Source organism: Theropithecus gelada, chromosome 14, assembly GCF_003255815.1.
Source record: "Theropithecus gelada isolate Dixy chromosome 14, Tgel_1.0, whole genome shotgun sequence".
NCBI lineage: Eukaryota > Metazoa > Chordata > Mammalia > Primates > Cercopithecidae > Theropithecus > Theropithecus gelada.
The window spans coordinates 7,042,292-7,058,246 of NC_037682.1; the positions used below are offsets into that span (position 1 = coordinate 7,042,292).

The 15,955-nt window shown below is 54.8% G+C and overlaps 2 protein-coding genes and 1 pseudogene across 3 annotated transcripts; 2 read left to right on the plus strand and 1 right to left on the minus strand.

Annotated features, from left to right (window-relative positions):
* Positions 1-330: 330 nt before the first annotated feature.
* LOC112605608 (double C2-like domain-containing protein gamma) lies at positions 331-3,948 on the plus strand. Its single transcript, XM_025355235.1, is given in 10 exon segments — positions 331-577; positions 745-824; positions 901-972; positions 1,190-1,299; positions 1,382-1,517; positions 1,648-1,698; positions 2,988-3,145; positions 3,242-3,323; positions 3,459-3,555; positions 3,631-3,948. Coding segments are annotated over 10 exon segments (1,164 nt in total). The 3' UTR covers positions 3,762-3,948.
* Positions 3,949-4,070: 122 nt separating this feature from the next.
* On the minus strand, positions 4,071-9,718 carry NDUFV1 (NADH:ubiquinone oxidoreductase core subunit V1). Of its 2 annotated transcripts, none has more exons than XM_025356172.1 (10): positions 9,521-9,718; positions 8,110-8,192; positions 7,866-8,036; positions 6,955-7,138; positions 6,022-6,211; positions 5,385-5,597; positions 5,036-5,202; positions 4,627-4,708; positions 4,340-4,485; positions 4,071-4,233 (listed from the first exon to the last, which is right to left on the minus strand). In XM_025356172.1, the coding sequence occupies exons 1-10, from the start codon at positions 9,563-9,565 to the stop codon at positions 4,147-4,149; spliced, it is 1,368 nt and encodes a 455-aa protein (XP_025211957.1). In that variant the 5' UTR covers positions 9,566-9,718; the 3' UTR covers positions 4,071-4,146. The 2 variants fall into 2 exon arrangements, with proteins under 2 accessions (XP_025211957.1, XP_025211956.1); XM_025356171.1 differs by having other exon boundaries at positions 9,494-9,718.
* A 2,797-nt stretch (positions 9,719-12,515) lies between these two features.
* Positions 12,516-13,272, plus strand: LOC112606113 (annotated as a pseudogene).
* Positions 13,273-15,955: the final 2,683 nt, after the last annotated feature.

Sequence of the window (15,955 nt, forward strand, 5' to 3'; positions counted from 1 at the left end):
CGCTCACTGGGGACACAGCAGTCACGGGCTCTACCCCCGAGAGTGCACACCCATTGCCAGCAGCAGCGACTCACACTGGGTGAAGTAGCTCCCAAAGCGGTAAGGACTGGGAGTTGGACTGACTCCTGACACACCCAGTCCCCTCCAAAGCCTGCCACGATCCTCCAGGCTGGGGACTCCCCTGGCCCCCCCCCAACCCTGCGCTCTGTCCTCAGGTCCCCTGCATGGTATCACCGATGCTTCTTCACCCCATCTCCGAGGCCGGGTGTGTTCCCCCCAGCCCCAGTCCTCAGGCATTTCTCTGAGTCCTCGCCCCCCGTCGGGGTCCCCATGGCGGGCACGGTGGCAGCAGGTGGGCGGCCTCCCCGGGTGAGCATGCAGGAGCACATGGCCATCGATGTAAGCCCGGGCCCCATCCGGCCCATCCGCCTCATCTCCCACTACTTCCCGCACTTTTACCCTTTGACGGAGCCTACCCTGCACCCTCCGGACCAGGGGCCTGCGGCAGCGTCCACCATCCGCTCTGCACCCCAGCCGCAGCCCGACCCAGAGCCAGAGAGAGACTCAGATGACAGCAGTGAGTAGGGGCGGGAGGAGGGGACACCCTGAGCTCAGTCCAGCCAGGAGGGGCATTGGGGTGTCCCTGCCATCTGGCCGTGGAGGGGCAAGGCAGGAGGTATGTGCCATGGGTGGGGGCAGATTGAGCTGAGGTAGGAGGTGACCCTGCCTGCCACCTGCCTTTAGCTGCCCTGGCCACCCTGGAGTTCACACTTCTTTTTGATGCGGACAACAGTGCCTTGCACTGCACAGTTCATCGTGCCAAGGTGAGGATGGGGGTGGGCGTCCCTGGGACAGAGGGCTGGGCCACAGGCCTATCTCATACCCACTGTCTGTTCCCAGGGCCTCAAGCCGTTGGCCTCAGGCTCCGTGGACACCTATGTCAAAGCGAATCTGCTGCCAGGGAACAGCAAGGTGAGGGCAAGCCCCAGGCCCCCACTGCTGCCCTCTGGTGGAACATCCAGCCTGCGGCACCCACCTGGCTCTGCTTGGCTCCTCCCCACCCCCCAAGGCCTGGGTCCCAGTTGCTGGGATGTGCAAATAGTGGGAGGTCCTACCAGGGAGGCAGGGTAGGGGGTTGGAGGATGGTCTTAACCCTAGGAGGCCCTGACCCACCCTGCTTGGGCCCTAGGCCAGCCAGCTTCGGACACGCACCATTTGAGGTATGAGGGTACCTGTCTGGGAGGAGACACTCACCTATCACGGCTTCACCCGCCAGGATGCTGTGTGCAAGACCCTTAGGTAAGGATCCAGCCTGGGCCACCTGGGGGTGGAGCAGAGGGATGGGGCTGGCCTGGCCAGGTCTGACCTGGGCGGCCACCAGGCTGTGTGTGTGCGAGGACCCATGGCTGCGGCGACGGCGGCGGGTACCTCCCCTAGGGGAGCTGCAGGTGCCCCTGAGGAAGCTGGTGCCAAACCGAGCCAGGAGCTTCGACATCTATCTGGAGAAGCGGAGGCTGGTAAGTGGGGCTGGAGCACAGGGTGGGGCTGCAGGGGCCAGGAATCTTGTGATGGGAGCTAGAGGGGAGGAATAGGGAGGGGGACCTGGGCAGCATCTGGCCAGGATGACCGGGCTCTCTTCCCTTTCAGGCCAAGAGGCCCAAGAGCCTGGACACAGCCCGCGGCATGTCCCTCTATGAGGTGGGTAGGACGGCTGGGCTGAGCAGGGATGAGGGGGCAAGCCTGGTGGCAGGGGCGTAGGGGGCTTGGAGGAACCTGAGGCCAGCTCTCACAGGCCCTGTGAGCCCTCATTGTCCCAGGGGACAGCCAGGTCCCCAATGGCAAAGTGAGGGTGACTCCCTTGCCAGGGCAGCCCCAAGGAGCTGTGGGGCACTGGGACAAGCAGAGCCCTTGGGGGCCCAGCCGGGCAGACGCCTGCCTTGAGGCAGAGGCTGCAACTGGCGGCATTTATCCGTGGCCTGAGATGGGAGGCTGGGCAAGGTGGAAGAGAAGACAGATGGGCGGGGCTCACTGGGTGGGGTCTGGCCCTGAGGGGAGTGTGGGGACCACTCCTGGGGCAGGCCGTCCTAGACAGGCCCTTGTCCGGAGGCAGTGAGGGTGACTGCAGAGGTTTCTTTGACGCCACTGGAGACCAAAGACCTAGCTAGAACCCCTGTGGTCAGTGGGGGAGGCAGCTGGGATGCTGACAGCAGGGCCCCCTACCAGCTCCTCCCCAAAGTGCCGGGTGCCCTGCCCTCTGGTGGAACCACAAGTTGCTGCAGCTGTTGATTAGCTAAGCCCAAGTGGCTGAGGCCCACCAAGGTGGCATGAACAGGCCACTTCTCCCAGCGCCAGCTCTGTGTACCCTCTGCCCCAGATCCCAAGCACAACAGCGCCCAGAGCATGGTGGGTGCTCACAGAGCACTCCCGCATTCCTGAGAGCCGCCTGTGAACAAGGTGGTGGGGCTTTCTGCAAAGGGAAACCTACCCTGCGGGTGAGAGCAGCACATCCTCCTGGGGCTTCCTCCCTGAGCCTGTTCAGAAGCACCAGGGCCCAGAGTGTGGCAAAGAACACTCAGAATCTGGTCCCCAGGGAAGTAAGGGGTGAAGAGGGTGGGGTTTTGAAGAGATCTGCTTCTCCTTGGGAAGTGAACATCCTCTCAGAGCCACTTGCCTACAGGGATGGCTACGGGCACCGGATGGGAGACCACTTAGGGAGCTCCTGGCATGTCAGCCAGTTCCCTTCCCCTCCATGACAGACGTATCTGACTGGTCATGTGGGCAGCAAGCCTCACCTTTGGTCAGGCCCTGGAGGGTACAGCTGACCCATAGGACCGCTTCCACGGCACTGTGCGAGTGGCTGTATTGGGAAATGAAGCCATTGCCCCTGATTTCTTTGAGGCCAGGTTGAGCTTCCCTGCCCAGAGCGCGGAGGCTAAAGGGGCTGGGCTTTGGGCTGGATGGGGGCTGACCTCAGCCTACACCTGCAGGAGGAGGTGGAGACAGAGGTGGCCTGGGAGGAACATGGGCGCGTCCTGCTGTCACTGTGCTACACCTCTCAGCGGAGTGGCTTGCTGGTGGGTGTGCTGCGCTGCGTCCACCTGGCCCCCATGGATGCCAGTGGTTACTCAGACCCCTTTGTGTGCCTGTGAGTGAATGGGGTGGGAAGGTGGGAGGTGAGGACAAGACGGTGGCTCCTCACCTCTCCAGGGCCACACCTAACCTGCCAATCCTCCCCGATCAGTTTCCTGCATCCAAATGCAGGGAAGAAATCTAAATTCAAGACCAGTGTTCGCAGGAAGACCCTGAACCCCGAGTTCAATGAGGTGAGCCAGGACCAGGCAGGTCCCAGCCAACCCTGGCCTTGACATGCTGAGCCACTCCCCTGCTGAGGCCTGCTTCTTAAACTTTGGGAGAGCCAAGGCTGCCTCCTTCCCGCCTCTCTGCCCTTCTCCCTGCAGGAATTCTTCTACTCAGGCCCACGGGAGGAGCTGGCCCAGAAGACGCTGCTAGTGTCTGTGTGGGACTATGACCTGGGCACGGCTGATGACTTCATTGGTGAGTGGGAACATGAGGAGCTGGGGTGGGGGCCCAGTAGGCTACTGGCGGTTCCTGACCCATCCCCCATGGCAGGCGGGGTGCAGCTGGGCAGCCATGCCAGTGGGGAGCGCCTGCAGCACTGGCTTGAGTGCCTGGGCCACAGTGACCACCGCCTGGAGCTGTGGCACCCACTGGACAGCAAGCCTGTCCAGCTCAGCAACTAGCCCAGGGGCCCTGCCTGCCGCCCCTCCACTACAGCTGCCTGAAGCGTCCCCACAAAAATGATGGAGGTTGGGGCTGCCTCACCCATCACGCCCCCCAGTCCCAAGTCAGAGAGGTGTTTCCTCTCTCCCCACTTTCACATTCACCGCCCCCCCCCAAATCATGGAGCCGAAATAAACATCTCTTTCAAGCCAGACGAGACCCTGTCCTTCCTCTGGCCACGAGCCAGACTGGACCCTGTTCTCCCCTCCCACCCTTGAGGATCCGGTGCTGGGTAAAGGGTAAAGAGCACAGTCACAGCAGCTGCAGCGGGAGGGTGGGCAGCACTTGCTTTATTGTCCAGCATTCCAGACGGACAGACACAGGACAGCAGGCCAGGGTGGTGGGCTAAGAGGCAGCCTGCCGGGCCTGATGCTGCTGGGCAAACCGCTGCATCCGTTCCTCAAGCTCCGGCCGAAAGTGGCGGATCAGACCCTGGGGTCGGTGGGGGGACTGTGTGAAACAGAGTCCAAAAATCCCCCAACACCCTGGGCCCTTGATGCCACCCACCCTCCGCGCTACGCAGAAGGGCGGTGAATACCTGCACAGGCCAGGCAGCCCCGTCACCCAGAGCACAAATGGTGTGGCCTTCTATCTGCTTGCTGATCTCCCACAGGGAGTCAATCTCGGCCGGCCGGGCGTCCCCCCTCACGAAACGAGCCATCACCTTGTTCATCCAGTCCACACCTGCAGCCACAGCCACAAGAGAGGGCCTGATGATCTCCCCAGCCAGGATGTGGGATGGTGCTTGAGGGGTGCAGGCCACATGGTGGGGTGGACGTTAAGTGAAGCCACGGCAAGCAAACCCCCAGCCTGCCCGCTGCTCACCCTCGCGGCATGGGGTGCACTGGCCACAGCTCTCGTGCTTATAGAACTCAATGAGGCGGGCGATGGCTTTCACGATGTCCGTCTGGGTGACAAGGGGCAATCAGCAGGCACCCACGGCCAGACAGAAGCCTGGGTCTCAACCCCCTAGTGACAGCCCCTCCCCCAGTTCCAGAAGCTCTTCCCAGCCCACCCAGCATTCTGGCCTCCTCCAGCCTCCCTGGGCCCCCTGTGCTGCCCAGACTCCGGGGTATTCTCCTCAGAGCGGCCTTCCTCCCTCCTCTTCCACCTTGCTTTACCTCAGGCTGCAGGAACTAAGACCTGAGTGCTGGCAAGAGGGTTTTCTGGGAGGCCCAGGGAGGAAGACAGCAACCAGGAGGGCAGGGACCGGGGCTGATGTGTGAACCCTTACCGAGCGGTCCATGACGATCACCGCAGCTGTGCCCAAGCCTGTCTGTGCCTGCACCAGCGCGTCGAAGTCCATCAGCACCGTCTCACACACAGACTTGGGGATCAGTGGGGTAGACGAGCCGCCAGGAATCACAGCAAGGAGGTTGTCCCAGCCGCCCGTGACACCCCCTGGGGCCCCAATTCAGTCCCCAAAGGGATGCATGGTCAGGGCTGGGGCCGGCACACCTGCCTAGTCTTGACCCCAGGCCCTTAGTCAGCCCCTAGACCCAGCCCCGTCTCCTGAGCCCTCCCGCTCAGGCTCTCTTCATGGACACCTGTCCACCCACATCCTGGCTGGCCCCAGGCCTTACCAGCATGCTTCTCAATCAGTTCTTTCAAGGGCACAGACATCTCCTCCTCCACAGTGCAAGGTTGGTTGACATGGCCAGAGATGTTGAATAGTTTAGTGCCTGAGTTGCGCTCTCTGCCAAAGCCAGCAAACCAGGTGCCCCCACGGCGGCAGATGGTGGGGGACACTGCCACTGTCTCCACGTTGGCCACAGTTGTGGGGCAGCCAAACACTCCTTCAGGGAAATGGGAAGACAACTGGTGGCTGCTAGTGGGTGGGGCAAGTTTCCTGGCAGGGAGGTGTGTCCCAGGGTCTTGCTCCCATGGCAGAACCCCTGCTCTAATATCCCCTTATCATTCTTATCCCTGCTGGACCCCAAACTCCAGAGATGCCTCATTGCCTTGTTCACCACCATGCCCTTAGCCTCAGAATAGGCACTGTGAAGGTGGAGCCACAGAGCCGCATGGGTGTGGGGGGACCGAGGCAGGAGGAGGGACTGCAGGCGGCCCTGGGGGAGCCTGTGTATTGTTGCCAGCCTACTCTTTATCTGACCCCAGCCGGGAAGGCACTCAGAAATCCATAAGAACAATTAGAAGGGAACCTAGCCAGATCCCGGTGTCACAGGACACAGTCTGACCCAGGGTTACGCCAGGCCTTACCCACGTCTGCAGGGAAGGGGGGCTTCAGGCGGGGCTTGCCCTGCTTGCCCTCGATGGACTCGATGAGCGCTGTCTCCTCTCCACAGATGTAGGCCCCAGCCCCGCGCACCACAAACACGTCAAAATCATAGCCAGATCCACAGGCATTCTTGCCAATCAGACCTGCCTCATAGGCCTCTCGGATGGCCACCTGCAGGACAAAGGTGTGACTTTCCCAGCCGACCCCCAGCCCAGCAGTCAGCCTATAACTTCAGGAGTCATGAAGCCCTTGAAGGCCTCCTACGGTGAGGCTCCTAATGCTCCTGGTATAAAAAATTTTGCTAACTTAGTAAAACAAATTGGAAAACTTGACTATAATCTGCAACAGATATGCAAGAAGGAACACGTAAGTAAGCTGCTTTGCTGCCAGGAAAATAAAAGTGAAGTAGCTATTATCAGGTCTCCTAACTACCCCAGTTTGTAAGGAAAAATAAAAGTCTTTATAAAATTAAAATAAAAATGTAATTGCCTATATCCTTATTGCCTTAACCTATTTTATTTTTCTGTATTTCCTACAGATATAAGTATTATTCATAGTTCCAAGCAATGAACATAATGTATTTTCTCCAAATAGGAATTATTTATATTCATAATTATTCAGCTGTCTTGCTAAACACATAGTTCCACTTATGTTCTTCTTGCTACTTGTTGTTATAATAAATACTATTATTTTTGAAGCAAAAAAAAAAAAAATCATACCAGCAGCATTAGGAGCCCTGGAAGGTGGCTTTGGGAGCCAAGTCCCATTAGGGATGCATGGAAGACTGGCCACCACTCCCCCAGTTCAACCATTGAGAGACCAGGTGCTAACACCTCAGAACAACTGTGCTGGGTGAGGGGTGTGTAAGTGCACACTGAGCACCTTCTCATCTGCCCACGTCTCTCCCTGCCCACCTGCAGATTGGAGGCCTCATTGTAGAATTCCCCTCGGATGTAGATATAGGCGGCGCGGGCGCCCATGGCCCGGCCCCCAACCAGGCAGCCTTCCACCAGCTTGTGAGGATCATGGCGTATGATCTCCCGGTCCTTGCAGGTGCCTGGCTCCCCCTCGTCTGCGTTCACCACCAGATACTTGGGCCTGCAGGGGCCCACAGGTCAGAGAGGCTACAGGGCCACCAGGGCTGGGTCTTCAACTCCATGCTACTCCACTCCACCCAGGGAGGCCTCAAAGATGTCTCCTCAGACAGCCAATCCTTCACTGCCCTCCCAACATGTCCCAGGGGCTCTGCTTGCTCACCACCAAATGACAGGGAGCTTACTGCCTATTCTATCTTTGGCCAGCTATAACCACAAGAAAGGTCTTCATTCAGCTCATCCAAACATCTCTCCTTGTGTCTGCCCCTGAGACCAGATTCTGCTCTTGGTGACAAAGAGCATTCCTCAAGCTCTACCACCAAAAGGAGGTAAAGCAGGTGACATTTATCATTTGCTTTATGTGCCAATCAGCATACAGGCCAAAAGCTGTATGAACATTATCTCTTTAATCCTTGCATGGTATCACTGTACCTATTTACAAAAAAGAAGCTAAGATTCACAAAGGCCAGGAAATTGCCCAAAGCTCTATGATTAGGAGGCAGAGCTAGGATTTGAACAAAGTCTGCCTGAGTCAAAATCATGTGTTGATTCTGCTACGTAAGTCTCCCCTGTGGAAGTCCACAGAGTAAGTCCCATCCATTTAAGGCCTGGGAACATGTGCCCACCTCATTCATGCTGTTTTTAATTAAAGAGCCCAAAGGCCCAGGGAAGCCCCAGCCACCCCTAAGGTCTCTCCCACAGCCACATCTGCCCCACTCCCCAACACACACCTGCCATCTGAGGGCTTATTCATGAAGCTCCACTTGAGGCCAGTGGGGAAGCCAGCGCCTCCACGGCCCCGCAAACCAGATGTCTTGATCTCACCCAGGATCCAATCGGGCCCCTTCAGCAGGATCTCCTTTGTCTTGTACCAGTCACCTCGACTCAGGGCACCTTTCAGCCTGGACAGAGTAGGGAAGGCAGTGAAGGGGACGCCTTGCTCCGGGACCCAACACACGAAGGGCACTGTCTCACCTCCAGTCATGGCGGCCGTACAGGTTGGTGAAGATCCGGTCTTCATCCTTCAGCGAGCCAAATGAGGTTTTCTTGGGTGCTGTCTGGGGAGACGGAGGGTCAGGAGGCCCAGCAGCGCTCTGGGGCCATGAGGGATTGGGCCAGAAGCTACAGAATCTTGGGTCTCCCTATTTAGGAGGGGCTGGGCTAGGGCTAGGGGAGCATCTATAGCATCACAGCTACCACTGCCACTTAGTAACCTTTTTTTTTTTTTGAGACAGACTCTTGCTCTGTTGCCCAGGCTGGAGTGCAGTGGCATAATCTCAGCTCACTGCACCCTCCACCTCCCAAGTTCAAGTGATTCTTGTGCCTCAGCCTCCGGATAGCTGGGATCACAGGCTTTCACCACCACGCCAGGGTAATTTTTGCATTTTTAGTAGAGACGGGGTTTCACCATATTGGCCAGGCTGGTCTCGAACTCCTGACCTCAAGCGATCCACCCGCCTCAGCCTCCCAAAGTGCTGGGATTACAGGCATGAGCCACCGCACCCGGCCATTAGTAAGCATTTTTGTTTAGCAGATACTGGATGGAAGCATTTTACATTCAAAATCCCATTTCATCCTCATAACAACCCTGATAGGAACGATTTTCTCTATTTCACAGAGGAGAAAACTGAGGCTCGGAGCAAAAGGAACTTATGGAACGTCTCACAGTCAAAAGCAGCAGGTCGAATTTGAGCCCAGGTCTGTCGGTGGCCAAAGCCCACACCTGCATCACGGCACCACACCGCCCCACAAGCCGAGTGTGGGCATGGCCCTTTCCTGGCCTGGCTTCGGGTAGGCCAGGGGCCTTTTATATTCCTAACTCGGCTGAAGAGGCGAAATGTGTTTACTGATGGGAAAGAAATGCCTCCCTAACACACACATGATGGAGCGGCTCACTTAGGATGAAAATGAGGAGCCCCACAACCCAGTGGAGAGCGCCCCAGCTAAGGGCGATGGGATTCCCATCCGTGTAAGAGCACTTTTCAGCCACTTCAGGGTGCAGAGCAGTGGACAGGAAATCAGGAGGTGCGCATCCCTAAATGAGGCAATGACCCCTTCACGCCCTACAAGGCTGTAACAAGGAAGGAATGAAAACAAGGGCCCTTCATAACCTGCAAAACTTCCGCCAGGCCGAGGACTGTGAAACAAGGGAAGCCAGCAAGCCGGCGGGCCAAGGGAGTCGGCCCCGCGATGGGACCCGTTCCCCTACTTCAACCAGGCCGGAGCGGGAGTCTTCCCGCCTGGCCTGGGGAGAAGGGCTCTCCAGAGGCCACTTCAGACCCCAGGGACTGCTCGTCCACAGGCGCGGCCGCGACACCGGGCCCCGAAAACCCCTGGCCCTAGCCAGGCCGGGCCTCACCGTGTCCCCGCTGAAACGCACAGATACCCGCGAGGGGAGCGACCCGCCGAGCAGCCGCCGTGCTGCCAGCATCGCGGGGGGCCAGCTGGGTCACCTCAAGCTGTCACCTTCACAGCACTCAAGCTGAGGAACCGGCGCGATAGAAACGCTAGGTGGCGCACAGGAAAGACGTCACGCTCCCGACGCCGGCGCCGCGCACTGGCATCGCTGCACCCCTTCCGCTTCGCCCGCGGCCCCGCCTCCTTGGGGGAGGGCGGAGAGGCCAATGCCTTGGCGCGGGGACTTCTGGGAGATGTGGTCCCGCCGGCCTAGGGCCCGCCTTCCTCCCTCTGCCCGGCTGGCATTTAGTGGCGGCTGTCCCCACTGCTCTTTCGCGCCCTCCTTAGCCCGCTTCACTTCGTGGACTACGCCTGCTGGCTCCCAGCCTTTCATGCCACGAGTAAACAAAACTCGCATGTCGCCTTCTGCTGGGTCCTGATGTGTTCCACTTTCTATGGATTTGGCGTTTAGTGTGCACCTGCTGTATGCATCGGTGTATCATGGGAGGAGGGAGAAGTCAGGCAGGCCACAGCCCGATCCTCACGACTACGTTGCAGTTATTCTGCCCAGTCTGAGCCCTGCCAGACTGTGGACTTCCCCACCCGGGACGTCCGTGTGCTTGAGGAAGGACTGCAGACTCCAAGGCAGGGGGTTGTTCGCAGAGGTCTCCCCGGAGGGCCTCTCACGGAGTCCTAGGCTGGAGTGAGGCAGAGAGGATGCAGATGGTCAGTGCATGGCACATCCTTTTGCTGGTGCAGCTGTGTGGGCAGCAAGCCACCCAGGTGCCGAGGCAAGAGACCCAGGGCACGAACTGTTCCAGCATAATAAAATATATAAAATAAGAATCGTTATACTAGATATAGATCATAGATATAATTATGTATGAATATCATTAATCATTAGTTTGTTGTAATTACTCTTTATTCCAATATTATAATAATCCTTGCTCTACAATCATAACCTAGAAAAAACCAGGCCATACAGAGATAGGAGCTGAAGGAACATAAAAGTGACCAGAAGACAAGAGTGTGAGCCCTCTGTCACGCCCAGACAGGGCCACTAGAGGTCTCTTTGGTCTAGCAGTAATGCCGCGTCTCGGAAGACGCCCGTTGCCAAGTGGACCGTGGTCTAGCAGTAGCATCAGTGCCAAGGAAAAACACCCGCTGGTTAGCAGAACGGGAAAGGGAGACTGACCAGGAAAGGGAGTCTCCCTTTCCCCCAGGGGAGTTTACAGAAAACTACTCCTCCACCTCTTGTGGAGGGCCTGCTCCAGCCCGCAGTTATCCGGAGGCCTAACCGTCTCCCTGTGATGCTGTGCTTCAGTGGTCACACTCGTAGTCCGCCTTCATGTTCCAGAGGCCTTTTAGATAGCAGTAGCAAAATTAACGAAAGTACTAAAAGTCTCTAATATGCAGAAATAATGACATAAGCTGTCTTTCTCTCTCTCTCTCTCTGCCTTGCCTGCCAGGCAGGGAGGGGCCCCCTGTACAGTGGACACGTGACCCACGTGACCTCACCTATCATTGGAGATGGCTCACACTCCACTCCTTACCCTGCCCCTTTGTCTTGTATCCAATAAATATCAGCACAGCCTGGCATTCGGGGCCACTACCGGTCTCCGCATCTTGGTGGTAGTTGTCCCTTGGGCCCAGCTGTCTTTTCTTTCATCTCTTTGTCTTGTGTCTTCATTTCTACAACATCTCGTCTCCACATATGGAGAGAAAAACCCACCGACCCTGTGGGGCTGGTCCCTACACCGCTGAGTTCTCTCAGCCCTTTTCAGGAGAGTCCAGCACTTTGTGCTTCTGCCCAAAATCCTGGCATGGTCCCTGCTGCCTTTGGAATCAGCCACTGGTCCAGGATTTAAGGGCTTTGCAACCCCGTCCTTCACCAGGGTCATCACGCCCAGGCCACTGCTGTGAACCCCACCCCCGTCCCCCAAGACCCCTTCCTGCCATCATTAGACTTTAGGGCGTTTGTGTCGCTGTCCCCTTCCCTCGGTTTTCCCCTGACCTGGGGAGGTCCCTCTGTCCTTTGCCTTCCCAGGAGGACTTGGAAGCCTGATGAACTCATCTTTTTCAGTTTCCTGGAACCCTCTGCTCTGGTCCTCGTGATGAGAGTGACCTTTCTGGCCTGCTCTCCCCAGCTGTTTTCCAGTCCTCCTGGGAAGGAACCATCTCTGTTCTTTTGTGCTGTAATCATCCTTTCTGATCTCTCTAAAATGTGCTATTCACAAAACTCCTTTGCAGCTATTTTTCTCACATACCCCACAGCAGCCCCACAAGGTGTTCACTCCATTTTGTCCATGAAAAAACTGAGGCTCAGGGGGATTTTGTCCTTTGTCTGTGGGCATGAAGCTGCTGAGTGGTGGAGCTGGACTGGAATCTAGGCCTTTCTTCCCTCCCACAGTGCCCCGCACAGAAAAACCTACAGAACAACTGACGCGCATGTGACAGTCACTGTGGACGTCAGTGACATTCCCAAGAGAGGCACCAAGAGCATCTCTCCCCTGTCTGAGGTTGCCCAGACAGGTAGGGTAGTATCAGGCCCAGAGCCCAGGAGTCCTGGCTGCCAGCCCCAGGCCCCTTCTCTTGGGCAAGGAAAGAGGTTGCCTAGGCAAAGCTGGGGATTACACAGCTAATCCGGGCTCAGACCTGAGTCCTCGGATCCCTCCCTTTGGGGCAGAAGAAGGGGGGCGGGTTGGAGCCATGGGGTGGATTCCTTCCTCATCTCTCTCTAACTGGGTCAAAGGAATACAGGCTGAAGGAGAGGCAGGTTGGGGATGCTGGGGACAGGAGATGCTGGGCATGGAGGGATGGGAAATGGAGAGTGAGGGGCAGGATCCTCTGTTCATTCAGTGGCAGGCTCTGTGCCAAGCACTTGCCATGTGTTACCTCCTTAATCCTCCAAAACTCCAGTCTCAGGAATGATGAGCCCTGTTTTCAGAAGCAGAGTGTCAGCATGGCTGAGTGGCCTGCCTAGGATGACACAACTGCCAGAACTCGGCCTGAGGTCTCCTAATGACAAATCCCCCACTGGTCCCCACCCACTGGAGCACCTGCTTGCCAGGCTTCTCAAGTGAAGAAGGAGATCCACTCTGATGTCGTCTCCCAGGAGCCTGCTCTGCAGCATCTCAGGTCCTGGCTCTCACCTCCTCAGCACCCATCCCATCCTGTGTCACTCTGTGTATCAGCCTCCCCCACCAGCCTCCAGACCACAAGCCACGGGGTATCAAGGGCTTATTCCTGTTCCACTGATCCCACATCCACTGTGTCTATCTGGTCAACTTTACCTTCCAAACATTCCCAGCACAGTGAGAGATGGCTGTGGCCCTGTCATCTCTCACCTGAAATTAACAATGTGTCCTTGGGGTCTCCCACCCTCACATTTTGGCTTCTCCAGCCCCTTCTCTGCAAACATGGAACAGTGGGATTATTATAAATCTCAGACCCGTTTTGCCCCTTTCCTGCCTGAGAGTTTTTGTGGTTCTCCACTGCCCTCAGAACAAAGCTGAAGACCCTTGGGCCTGCCATTCCAGGTCCTTTGTGGCTGCCACCTGTCGACCTCCCCAGTTCCAGCTCCTTTGGTTTTGCCTATACAAGCTGGATCTGCACCAGAGGCTCTGTCTTCCTCCCGACTTGGCCCTACTCCTCCTAGGAGCCCTTTGGACATCACCTCCCCCAGGAAGTTTTCTGCAACCACCCTACAACCATCCCTATAAACTTCATAAAACCAATTAGGGAAGAAGTAGGGGGGAAAGATGAAAATAAACCAAGCCTTCAGCACACTCAGCATTCATCATGAGGTCAGCTGCTCTCTAACCTACTTCCTCGTGGCTGTTTGGTGCCTGTTGTCCCGGAGTCACAAAGACCCTAGATTATAGCTGCCCTTAACTGCTGTATAAATAACAACTTGAACATGAAATGTTAAATTTTCCTTTTGAAATATTCCTCCAGGTCCTGCATGCTGATAAAACTACTGACTCAGCTGGTCCTCATGAGGAGCTGGCTCACCTAAGGATGCGATTTCCAATCCCAATTATTTCATGCCCCTTGCTGGGATAATCAGCAATCCCAAATATCCAGCCCTTTGCCCTCCACAATCTCCTTAAAAAACCCAGCCCAAAACTCCTTGGGGAGATGGATTTGAAGGTCTCTTCCCATCTCCAAACTTGGTGCCCTGCAATCATTAAACTCTTTCTCTGCTGCAAACCCTGCTATCTCAGGGTAATTGGTCTGTTACTGCATACATATGGGCATACAAACCTGCTAGTCCTACAACAACCCCATGCAACTATTTTGAGCATCTATTGTCAGGCCCAGTGTGAGGAAGGCATGATCAGATCTTCCCCAACCTCCAGCACAGCGCTTCTCAAGGGAAGGACTTACTCAATATTGTAATCAAATATTATATTTGGAAAATGAAAAACATCAATTTTTTTCCTGCATTTGAAGTTGAATACCAAAAAAGCAAGAAAAAAGTAATAACATATTATGACCATCCTAACAATACTCGTTACTGTTTCTACGTGATTTCTTAAAAAATATTTATTTATTGAGATGGAGTCTCGCTCTTGCCACCCAGGCCAGAGTGCAGTGGTACAATCAGCTTGCTGCAACCTCTGCCTCCTGGGTTCAAGTGATTCTCCTGCCTCAGCCTCCCAAGTAGCTGGGATTACAGGTGCACACCACCACACAGGCTAATTTTTGTATTTTTAGTAGAGACAGGGTTTCACCATGTTGACCAGGCTGGTCTTGAACTCCTGACCTCAGGTGATCCACCCACCACAGCCTCCCAAAGTGCTGGGATTATAGGCATGAGCCACTGTGCCCGGCTGGTTTTCTAGGTGATTTTAAAACACTTCACAGTAGCATATTAATATACTGGTTCTTAAAAGTTTAGACCTTTACCAAAAAACTATAAAGTCCCCTCCTGCCATCTTGGAGCCAAATGCTGTTGAATCTGATATCATCTTCCAATCCTTTAAAAAAATTACTTTACTTGTGCTTTTACTTTACTTATATTTACCCACAGAAAAATATGAGTGTTTGGTGATTTTTATTTGCAGTAATGACATTTTGTACGTTTGATTTGAGACGGGTCTCACTCTGTCACCCAGGCTGGAGTGCAGTGGCAAGATCATGGCTCACTGCAGCCTTGAACCCCCAGCCTCAAGTGATCCTCCTGCCTCACCTTCCTGAGTAGCTGGAGCCAAAGATGTGCGTCACCATACCGGGCTATTTTTTAAAATTTGTATATACACAGACTCTCTATGTTGCCCAGGCTGGTCTCGAACTCCTGGGCTTAAGTGATCCTCAGGTCTTTGCTTCCCAAAGTACTGGGAATACAGGCATGAGCAGCTGCACCCCGCCTAGTATTTCGACGTAATGAGTCTACACCTTGCTTTTTTCATTCAACACAATGTTTTTGAGATTAGTCCACGCTGGCACAAATAGATTTAGAAACATGATTATCTGCAAGTGACATCAAAGCTTCAAGGTTAAGGGCTTGGATTCAAAATCCTGCTTCTGTCACTTCCTACCAGTGAGATTTTATGACCCCTGCCTCAGTTTCCTCAAGTGGAAAATGAAGATAACATATACCCTAAAGGAGTGATGGTTAGAGTTACTGAGAAAGTGAATAAGGTGCTTGTAAAGTGCTCAGAGCCATGCCTGACACACAGCAAATGTCCCAAGAGTGTTTAACTCCGTGCACAGAATTCTAAATGAATTCAGAGAAGAACCATGTCTTTACAATCACGCATCTTCCCACCCAGGGAATGGTCACTCCCATTGATTCAGATCTTTTAGCTCCTTCACTAAAGATTTAGAATTATTTTTTAATTCTGTACTTTTTTAGTGCAGGAATTTTCTGTGATATTTTTGTGGTTTTATGTTTTTGTAATCCCTTTTCTGATTACATTTCTAATTGGTTATTGCTTGTGAATGGAATACTATCAATTTGCCTTTTTGATATTGTATCTAGATGACTTAATGGACTCTGCTATTACAAAAGTTTATCCAGGCCAGGTGTGGCAGCTCACGCCTGTAACCCTAGCACTTTGGGAGGCTGAGGCAGGCGGATTGCTTGAACCCAGGAGTACAAGACCAGCCCTGGCAACAGAGTGAGATCCCATCTCTAAAAAAAAAAAAAAAAAAAAATGTGAAACCTTCGCCGGCCGTGGTGGTGCACACCTATAATCCCAGCTCCTTGGGATGCTAAGGCAGGAAGATGGTTTGAGCCTGGGAAGGTGAGACTGCAGTAAGCCATGACAGCACCACTGCGCTCCAGCTTGGATGAGACAGCGAGACTCTGTATCAAAACCAAAACAAAAAAAAAAACTAACTAAATAAATGATTTTTATTTTTTTTATTTTTTTATTTTTTATTTTTTGGGGTGGTGGGGACGGAGTCTCGCTCTGTC

Bases quoted from the DNA above. Each gene is read 5' to 3' on its own strand.
- NDUFV1 (XM_025356171.1), bottom strand. From the start codon at position 9,565: ATGCTGGCAGCACGGCGGCTGCTCGGCGGGTCGCTCCCCTCGCGGGTA. The intron at 8,193-9,493 runs GTGAGGCCCGGC...CCGTCTCCCCAG, and splicing joins TGCGTTTCAGCGGGGACACG to ACAGCACCCAAGAAAACCTC. The intron at 5,203-5,384 runs GTAAGGCCTGGG...TTGGGGCCCCAG, and splicing joins ACTGATTGAGAAGCATGCTG to GGGGTGTCACGGGCGGCTGG.